Source organism: Morone saxatilis, unplaced genomic scaffold (assembly GCF_004916995.1).
Source record: "Morone saxatilis isolate NCDOM2014 unplaced genomic scaffold, NCSU_SB_2.0 Contig8, whole genome shotgun sequence".
Taxonomy (NCBI): Eukaryota; Metazoa; Chordata; class Actinopteri; family Moronidae; genus Morone; species Morone saxatilis.
The window spans coordinates 4,330,991-4,340,788 of NW_023340257.1; the positions used below are offsets into that span (position 1 = coordinate 4,330,991).

General features: G+C 47.6%; 2 protein-coding genes across 3 annotated transcripts in view; one reads left to right on the forward strand and one right to left on the reverse strand.

The window, feature by feature from the left end:
- fbxo46 (F-box protein 46) overlaps positions 1 to 5,136 on the forward strand; it is a 10,945-nt gene extending 5,809 nt beyond the window's left edge. For both annotated transcript variants that reach the window (XM_035679379.1, XM_035679378.1), the window contains exons 2-3: positions 711 to 1,337; positions 1,436 to 5,136. In XM_035679379.1, coding sequence (XP_035535272.1) covers positions 855 to 1,337; positions 1,436 to 3,268 — 2,316 coding nt within the window. In that variant the 5' untranslated portion in view covers positions 711 to 854 and the 3' untranslated portion in view covers positions 3,269 to 5,136. The remainder of the gene's footprint in view (positions 1 to 710; positions 1,338 to 1,435) is intronic.
- A 295-nt stretch (positions 5,137 to 5,431) lies between these two features.
- slc5a2 (solute carrier family 5 member 2) overlaps positions 5,432 to 9,798 on the reverse strand; it is a 7,686-nt gene continuing 3,319 nt past the window's right edge. The window contains exons 7-15 of the mRNA XM_035679380.1: positions 9,442 to 9,522; positions 8,525 to 8,754; positions 8,144 to 8,279; positions 7,844 to 7,951; positions 7,511 to 7,661; positions 6,707 to 6,875; positions 6,391 to 6,606; positions 6,058 to 6,193; positions 5,432 to 5,974 (exon numbers count right to left, since the gene is read on the reverse strand). Of these exons, the coding sequence (XP_035535273.1) occupies positions 5,766 to 5,974; positions 6,058 to 6,193; positions 6,391 to 6,606; positions 6,707 to 6,875; positions 7,511 to 7,661; positions 7,844 to 7,951; positions 8,144 to 8,279; positions 8,525 to 8,754; positions 9,442 to 9,522 (1,436 nt within the window). The 3' untranslated portion in view covers positions 5,432 to 5,765. The remainder of the gene's footprint in view (positions 5,975 to 6,057; positions 6,194 to 6,390; positions 6,607 to 6,706; positions 6,876 to 7,510; positions 7,662 to 7,843; positions 7,952 to 8,143; positions 8,280 to 8,524; positions 8,755 to 9,441; positions 9,523 to 9,798) is intronic.

Genomic DNA, 9,798 nt, shown 5'->3' on the forward strand with positions numbered 1-9,798 from the left:
CCCCCCCCCCCCCCCCAAGCCTCTTTGGCAGGGAGAAAGGGGTGAGGAGAGGGAGGACAGCTACAGTAGTTTCACTACTACCCCACCCCCTCCTGCCGTTTGCTAAAAATAGGTCCAGCATATGCCTGCATGCTCCTCCCTGTGTTGTCTCCTATTAAGCAAGTCCTCTTTGAAGCACCGAGATGCAGCAGCAGAGCAGAGGGAGAGAGAGGAGAGTCCATTTGGAGCTTTTGTGTTCCATCTTTCATCCCTTTCATCTGCAGGCCGCAGACACCAAACCTGAAATGGAATCCCTTTAATTTGATTTGGAGACTCCAAAGCGCTGGAGATGATCTCCGTTTACAGTAGCAAATGTAACTGCTAATTGAGTTTGTCCACAGTAGAAGGCAGGCCAGTTGTCTTTAGCTGAGTTAGTAGTAGTGTTGATAGTTGTGTTCTGTCCAGTCTGGTGGCTGGGCTGCTGGTGTACACTGCTGAAAGCCTGTCTCAATGTGCCTCCAGGCAGCTATCCAATACAGCCTCAATTGGTCATTGATTATCTGAAGTGATCCCGGCTGCCCTGTTGAGCATTGTTGCTCTAGAGATATGAACTTTGTTTTCAGTGACTGACCTGATGTATGACTGTGCCGTTTCCTTCTTTTTTCTCATTCCTTCCTCCCACGCCTGTCCCCGACCCTCTCCTTGTATCTCTCCCTTTCCTGTTGGTGCAGGTTGCATGCCCAGTGCTGCTGACCTTGGTGACAGACAGTGCCCGTCAGGTTGGCACTGGGACGGGGAGCTGACAATGAGAGCTCTGGCTCTGGGTGTTTGCTGGCCAGCATAGATGCCGATATGCCCCGGTGGTCCGCATCCTGATGGATCGAGACACCTTCTCCCACATCCGTCTGTGGTGCCCACGCCCCTTTGGCACCTACTCCCAGAACAAAGCAAGGAGCCCAGGCTCAGGGGGCAGTGGTGGTGGAGGCGGTGGTGGGACAGGGTCCCCCTCTCTGTGCAAGGCTGAGCCCTCTCCAGATGCCAGAAGGACGGTAGATGGAAGTGAAGATGGGGGGATGATAGTGGGGGTGCAGCAAGCGAATGGAGAAGAGGACGATGTGGGCTCAGAGAACACTCCACCTGAACCTGAGCTTGTCTCCAGCTCCTCGACACCGAGTCAGGCTCCTCCTCCCTCTTCAGCCCCTCCCTCTCCACCCTCTTCCGGTTCACAGATGGAGGATGGCCGTGTGCTGTTAGACACCTGGTATGTCATCAAGCCAGGCAACACCAAGGAGAAGATAGCCTTCTTCGTTGCACACCAGTTTAGTGGAGCAGGCCAACCCAGACCCAGCGCCATGAAGGTAAAGAGCTAAAACAAAATGTTTGGCAGCAATTTGCTTTTTTTTAGTGCGATTTGGTTATTCTTCAGCTAAATCTGAATCATTTTTCTTCTCGACAGGTTAAAGGTAACTGGGCAACTGACTGCAGTAAAGCCAAAAGACGAAGACGATGCTCATCCTATGACCCTCCAACTCGCTCTCAAGCCTTAGAGCCCCACCTCAGCCACGACTCCTCCCTTGCACCTCCTAGCCCTGATGAGCCACTTTTAGGGGGGGTGAATGAGACGGACCTGCTCTCTGTGGCAGAGATGGTTGCCTTGGTTGAGCAGAGGACCGCCATGGCCCTCCAGGGAATTGTGGCTGTTCATGGGAGCCAACACCACCACCAGCCCTCTACAACCAATCACAGTCAGGGCCTTACCCCTCACCAGCACACCCTTCTCCGGGGCACAGTGTCAGACCCAACTCCTGTGGTGTTTGTGTCAGACAGTTCAAGTGGCCAGCCCTCCAAAGAAGCCCAGGAGCCATCATCTCCTATCCAGACAGACCAGGAGCTGGAGGAGCAGCAGGAATCATGCAGGGTAGCCCAGGCCATCGCGCACTTTGAGTCACAGAACCTGGAGAATCGGCTCCATCTGGGCGGTGGTCCTGGAACAGACTCTTCCAATCGAGACAGAGAAAGGGAGCGTAGTAGAGGAGGGGAGTCTGGCATTGCAACCCCACCTCCACCCCCCAGCCACCACAGCCATGGTGAGGTTAGGATAGCTTTCAGAGTGTCAAATCTGGACCCGCGCTCTCAGTTGGAGCCAGCTGGCAGGTCCCGCTGTATGTTTATGAGCTGTGGTGGGGGGGGTAACCAGGCAGCCGCCAGGGCCAAAGAGAAAATTACCTGTGACCTCTACCAGCTTGTCAGCCCCTCATCTAGAGACCCCAGTAGTCTGCTGCTTGCCGCCACAACTGCTGCCCCCAAACCAGATGGAGACCTCCATCACCCAGACAGGCAGGCCTGTGGCAGTCCAGACCCAACCCAGGAGCTTTCCTCTGGGGAGAAGAAAGCTGTGGGTGTGGGACGGGAGCGAGTGACTGGCTTCCATGTGGAGGTGGTGGTGACAGGCGCTGTGGACCAATGTGTGTTTTATGGCAAAGACAGTACAGAGAACGTGCAGGAGGAGACGGTGTGTTTCGCTATGCCTAGTGGTGGAGGGGGCGGTGGAGGTGTAGGCAGCTCCATTGACCCTTCATCAGATGATCCCCCTCCTGGACAACTCTTCTTCCTTCAGCCCCCCCGGGGGCCAGAGGAGGATGTGAAAGGAACGGGAGCTGGCAGTGGGTCAGGAATCTGCTCTTTGGACTGTGCCAACAACAACGGCCCCGGGCCGGGTGTGGCAGTGGGCTCAGGAGATCGGGCACCTCGACCAGATTCTCCTAGTGTTGGGGAGGACTGTTCAGACTCTTCGCTGTGTCGCCTCTACCGCCACGTGTCCCATGACTTCCTGGAGATCCGATTTCAGATTCAGCGCCTCCTTGAACCGCGCCAGTACATGCTGCTGCTGCCCGACCACATCATGGTCAACATCTTCAGCTACTTGCCGACACGCTCACTGGCAGCCCTCAAGTGCACCTGCCACTACTTCAAGGTGTTGATCGAGACATACGGGGTGCGGGCAGTGGATTCACGCTGGAATCAAGACCCTCTCTACAGAGATGACCCCTGCAAGCAGTGTAAGCGGCAATATGAGCGCGGGGATGTTTCCCTGTGCCGTTGGCACCCCAAACCTTACCACCATGACCTGCCTTATGGACGTTCCTACTGGATGTGCTGCCGGCGTACAGACAAGGACACACCGGGCTGCCGTGTTGGGCTCCATGATAACAATTGGGTCCAGCAGCCTGCTGATGGCTCTCAATCCATTCGCACCAAGAGGGAGGACAGGAGGGAGGAGGCCAGGTAGAGAGGAAAGGGTACACCTCACACATACAACTCTCATCTCCTCCTGCTCGCCCCCTTCTTTCTCCCTCTGATCTCTGTTCATAGAACGAACAGGGAAAAAAAGGAGTACAAGGAGGAATCAGCACTCCAGGACCGTTTTGTTTTTCTTCTCGTACCTGCCCTCAGTGGAGGGAGGTTGAGAGGTAAAGAAGGAAGAGAGGTGTGTCGCTCTCCTTGCCTTTTTTTTTTTTCCCCAAGCCCTCCAAAATCCCTCTCCTCCCCACTGTGCTCCAGAGTGGCACCTTTTTAAAAAAGTTTGCATACCAGGGTTGGGGTCCCCTCCTGCTGCTGTCAGTCAGCCCTCTTTCTGCCTCTTCCTCATTGGGGTTTCTGTCTAACTCCGTTCATGGTTGTTAGGTATTCATGTGGAAACGTTGCAGTGTATTTGATTGAGATTAGCATTCATAAAGTGACGCATAGAAATGTAATGCCCTAGAGCCTGCTTACTGTTCCCAATACTTGTTCTGTGTTCTGTGTTGTACCACAAACAACCATGTTAGCTGTACAATGGTGCTTCAAGGAATGAGCTGTACTGAGTCCAACAGATGTTTAAGTTTTCAGTGGTGGAATGTTCAGCGTCGCTATAGAAATGTGATTGTATAAAGCAAACTTGATTTTCCGTTGTACATGATTGCCATTTGTACCTGTCCCGCGCCATGCGCCATTCTATTTCTCTGAATGTGCTGTAACGTTGTACTATGTTGATTAGTCCCCTGATGATGCTGCTGAAATCATTGCCTGTGTCACTGACGTTAAATCTGAAATAGCCATACCATTGGTTAATGACTGGCACAGTCTCACCATACTAGCCAGTGTCACTGGCAACTGAGACCTGTACTTGTCATTGTTTCAGAGTGGACCCTAACCTTGCTGACCAGCCATAAGGAGAAAGAGGAGCCAACGAGTACTTTGTGGTTTACAGAGAATTATGGGAGATGGAAATAGTTGATTAAGACCAGTGGGATTAAATGGGATTTAAAAAGAGAAACTTGATGTCACTTTGGAAAGGCCTGATGTCACTTTGTATGGTTTGATTGACTTGCTTGTTTGCCATTTTGTTTTGTTTTTTGTTTGGCTGTTTTATTGGGGTGTGTGTCAGAGAATGTTTGCTGTTGTATTTGCTTTTATTCTTGAGGACTGTGTTCTCCCTGTATCGGTCTGTCATCCTACTCAACCTGCAAAGATGTATTTTTTAAATACTCCATCTTTGTTTTAACCCCCAGCTCTCTTCCTTTCCTCCTCCCCTCCATCCTCCGATTCGGCAGAGGGCAATTGTTTTTTTTGCCAAAGCCGTCATTCATGCTTCGAAGTGGGTGAAACAAATGATCCCAGACCACAGAAACTCTCTACACCAGCTTCCAGCCTTAAAAGCCCCCTACCTCTTACCCACCCTGCAGGAGACTGAGGCGTCAGATACCTCACAGATGATCAAGAGTATTGGGAGTTGCACAGGACCCTGTAAGTGGCTAGATTTCAGATGCTCCATAGACTCCATCCAGCTCTACTGGATCCACCCATAACTCTTTGTGTGGGAGCGTAAGATGAACAGTGCCTGGTGACGGCTCTGACTCTTCATTCTTGAAAAAACTCCTTTCTCTCCCCTCCCCTCCCTCTCCCTCTCCCCTGCTGTTACACTCCCCCACCCCTGCAAGCTGACAGACTGGACATTTTAAGAACTGATGTGATGAATGATGCTGAAACTCTGCATGGAGGTGGGAAGATGGTTGGGTAGTCATGGGAGAACTCTGTAGGTTCCAGACATGTACAATGCTAATGGGAAATATCTGCTTAAATAAAAACAGAAGTGATGATTAAAACTGGAAATCTGAATCACTACCTGGTTTGTGTGGTGTCTGATGAGTAAATACCCCACCTGCAATCAATGATGGCTTTAAAGCTGACAAATCATTTGTCCTTTACAATGACTGTAGCACTGGTTATCACATCTTATCAGAGCTGAACTTGTTCCTAAGTTTTAAAAGAAGTTTAAAAAAATCTTTAAATAAATAATCTTGAGGCTTTATTGAGTTTACATTTTACCTGGCTTCCAAATTACATTTCTTTTTGTCACACCTTAGATTTAAGTGCTGGAAGCTGAGGCAGATTGACTTGTGATTGAATCAACATGTAACAATATACAGTAATGGCATTCAAACCCGATAAAACATTTTTAGACCACATTACACATGCTCCTTAAAACTGGAGAAATGCTGTGAAGGATCACAACCTATTGTGCTCTACAGAGAAGTGAGTATATCTGCATGACTGCCTATTTTGAATCTTTATTCATTGTGAAAAACGTCCCTATGATTTGCAGTGCAGTGACACATAATTGCCAACAGATGGCAACAATGTATTTATTTATTTGAGTCCTTTGAAGATCAACCCACCAGTGATTAAACCTCATCACATCAAGATACCAACTCACAATTTAACATCCACTACAATTAATAGGACTGTTAAGCATAGTAACCCCACATAAAAACTGCAATAGTCATCATAATGAGAGCATTAGCATCCACAGTATACTTCCACACCGGGTCCTCGCTGATGTCAGGCAGCTTCTCTGGCGCCTCGGGTGCGTCTTGCTCTGGGGCCTGTGAGCCACCGCCGCCACAGAAGCGACGAACCAGATGACAGATACCAGACTTTGCTTCCTCCTGAGCCCCTGAGAAGTGAGAGGAGTTGGTACTTTCTGTGAGTGTATGTTGGTTTAATTTCTTCATGACTATGACTTATTTTCTTTCTTACCTTGACCACTATTGTTACTCTCCCTTATCCTCTCCTCAGCCGCTTTCCGGGCTCTTCTCCCTCTATCTTCCTGCTCCCAGTCCAAGTCCTTCCTCTCCTCTTTGGAATGACGCAGGCTGAACACCAGACGATGGAGCTGAAAAAGCAGAAGACAGACAACTTTTTTGTAAATGTTCTTCTAAATGCTGCTTAATCCAGATGCAGATCAGGGGTCTCAAAATGCTTTCATGTCATGGACCCCCCTGTCTAGTCTTGTCTGTACCTGCTACACAAACCTATGAGGTCTTATTGAATCAGTGCATCTGTGAGTACAGTAAGTACGAAGCTGCTTACATGTTGATCCTCTATGGGCTTTGTGCAGTAGCTGACCACCAGAACCAGCACTGACGTACAGAAGAAGAGTATGATTCCAAAGTGGAGGTAATGGACCCCACACACCAAGTAAGGGCAGTTGGAGGGGAAAATACAGCTGCCAGTACCGAACCAGAACTCAGGCAACATCCGGCACAAACCCATCAGCAGGCCGCCTATCAGGCCCCAGAACGCACCCTGAACGTCGAAGCAGATGAAATCAAATGTTTTATTTCACCAGGTGTTTCATCAGTGGTGATATATGATTTATTTGATATGTATAAATGTGTTATCTCACCATTTCATTGACCCTCTTCACAAACACAGCCAGGAGGAAGACTGAGGCGATAGGCGGAGCCAGATAGCTTGAGACTGACTGGATGTAATCAAACAGCTGACCGCTCTGAGCCGCCTGGACCACTGGGATCCAACAGATACTGATGGCTACGATGCACAGAACCCAGACTCTAAATAGGAGAGGAAAAATAAGATGAAAGAAGACACTAATGACCTCAGATTCGAATATTGAACTATAAAATATAAAATTAAAATAATTCAATAATTGGTCAAAACTGCACTAGTTTTGTAGTAGCATTTCAGGGGCCTCCCTCTGTATAAAGCTTTCGTTAGGCTATGCGATGCAGTCTAATAAAGGAGGAAATGGGGAATTTTATGGATGTTTTGATCAACAAATAGTCCAATTTCTAAACAGCTACTGGAAACCTGCATGCAAAATCTAAAAAACGGTCCTTCAAAAGGCCACATTAGTTGATCCCTAACCTAAACCCTAGCAGTGTAAATGCTGTCATCTATGCATGGAGGGACATCAAAGCATCATGGAAAAGACTTCAAGGCATATTAGCAAACAGTCAAGGATAAACTCTTATATGCTACAATTCTTTTTTAGGATATGATGTTTTTTATGTGCACAGAAAATTGTTTGGGATACATAAATTTAGTGCACAGACTACCTCCTCTTTTCAGGACTGAAAGTAGGAAGGCAGGTCGATGAGAGAAGAAATACAGCGGTTGAGAAATGCAAAGGATCTGAAGGCCGAGAAGTTTAAGGTAACATTTGTTTACCATAATGCCGTCTATTTACCTGCCTACAATAATGAGCTCGCTCTCGGTGGCCTGTGGTCTGATGCGTGTCCAGATGTCCATGGTGAACAGAGTGCTGCTGCTGTTAAAGATGGAGGCTAAAGAGGACATGAGAGCAGCCAGCATCACAGCCAGCATCAGACCTCGCAAACCTGCGCAGAGAGAAGTCAGGAAGGAGGGTGGGTGGAAGAAGAAGGGGACAGAGAGAAGTCAGGAGGGAGGGTGAGAAAAGAGAGAAAATCCGAGAAAGGTTTTTGAAGGGATGAGAAATTAAAAATAAAACTTCTCCTCATCCTCTTTGTTTTTAAAGGTAGCCACTGTTATGTGTCCTTACCGTTCGGCATGATGGACACCACCAGTTTAGGATAAGCAATGTTGGAGCAGCCCACCTCAGTCCCACACACCATCTTACACAGCTCAGGGACAACGCAGCCAACCTCATCTGCAGGTGGACACACACACACACACACGCACACACTGTAAAGATACAGATTTCCTTCCTATAAAAATTCAGGCATTTGTTTAATTAAAGGGCTTTATACATGACAGATGAGTTTATACACTGCTATTATAATGTTAGTTTTTGTCTACCCCTTTTAAAGTGGATTTGAAAGGCCAAGTATAAGCCAGATACCTGGGTAGAGGACCCTGCTGATCATGCCAGGGAACACCATGAGGAACATTGGCAGCAGTTTGAGGTAGCCACACATGATGCAGCCGGCCTTCACATGGGTCAGACTACGAGCTGCAAGGCACCGCTGGACTATCACCTAAAGAAATACAAGGCAGGATGGATTATTTTGTGTTTGCACTCATCATGTGAGATTATAATGTACTATGTAATTATTTTTATAGAAAGCACAGGGCTGGGAATCTAGTTGAGGTTTGTGGGGAGTTTACACGTGTGTACTTTTATCACTAATACCAGCTCTCTGTGTCACTTTCTGCACGTTCCCTGTCCTTGAGATCCTTGAATTTCCCCTTAAGATGAAGAAACCAAACCAAAGCATTTCACCTGGTCTGTACACCAGTACCAGCCTCCCACTATAGCAATCCCAAATATCACTCCCGGCCAGGGCAGGTCCCCTGTGGTTGGGTCCCTCAGCAGGTTGAAGGCGTCCTGTCTGGGGGTGTAGCAGTGTAGGGAGATGTTATAGCGCTGGGGATCCATGGAGGAGAAGTTACTTGGTGTAGCAGAGCTGTATTTGGCCAGCAGAGCGCTGTAGCCTCCAACTTTAACAAAAGCTGGAAGTGGGAAGTGAAAAGGATCAAAGTCATTGTCATTTAAAGGGAAAGTCAGTTCACCTCCAAAGTCAATTCAACTGCCTTAAATTCAGGTAGCAGCATTTTATAGTATGGATGCTCCTGTTCCTACAATATTAGCATGTAAAACAAGACAGAATGTTTTGTGTAAAATAATAAGCACACTGTATTTGTTCTTTCCTACTCAGCTCAGTTGTCCGGGGCTCTCTTGTTGTCTGATACTGTCCTAACTGAAGATATGAGTCAGCTGCTGGGTCAGCACTTTGTTCTCAACGCATCACCAGTTCATAGAAGGAGATGGCTGTTTTTTTTCCTCCTCCACTGGTTTCTCGCCCACTCTCATCTTGTCTACCTCCTTCTTTGACTTTGTCGGTAATCTACACCAGGATTAGAGTGATATATATTCACCTTTTATGAAAAAATCAATAAGGTTGTAAGGGGGCAGTTGTTGTGTCGGCAGGAGGACGAGAGTTTTGTGGCTCTGCAGTGTCAGCATACTGTACCCCACTGCAGTGAAATGAATGATTACTGACCCTAGTTAATCTCTTTCCTGTTGTGAAGCTGCTGCGGAGGGACTGTCAGGCCTGCAAGGACTGACAGAGGCCAAAACCAGGAAATGTGTGGAGTGTGAATTAAGATTAAATATATTGCTGTATAAATCATACTTACAGAAGCCGGTGAGGACGAAGGCCCCGGCAATAATGACAAATGTCTGAAATGTGTCGGTGTACATCAGAGCAGCCAAGCCACCTGGTAACACACACACACTCACAAATCTTAAAATACATAATCTGACAGAACTCTGGAAATTTAATGGTCCAGTGGAGGATCTATTTTCAGAAATGGAATATAATATTAATAGGTATTTTTTCATTAGTGTGAAAACCCTGAAGATAATGTGTTTTTGTTACCTTAGAATAAGATGTTTTTATCTACAGAGTGAGTGGGTCCTCTTCTACAGAGGCCGCCATATTGAACCACAATGTTTCTATAGTAGGCCAGAATAAACAAACCACTGTGGTAAAT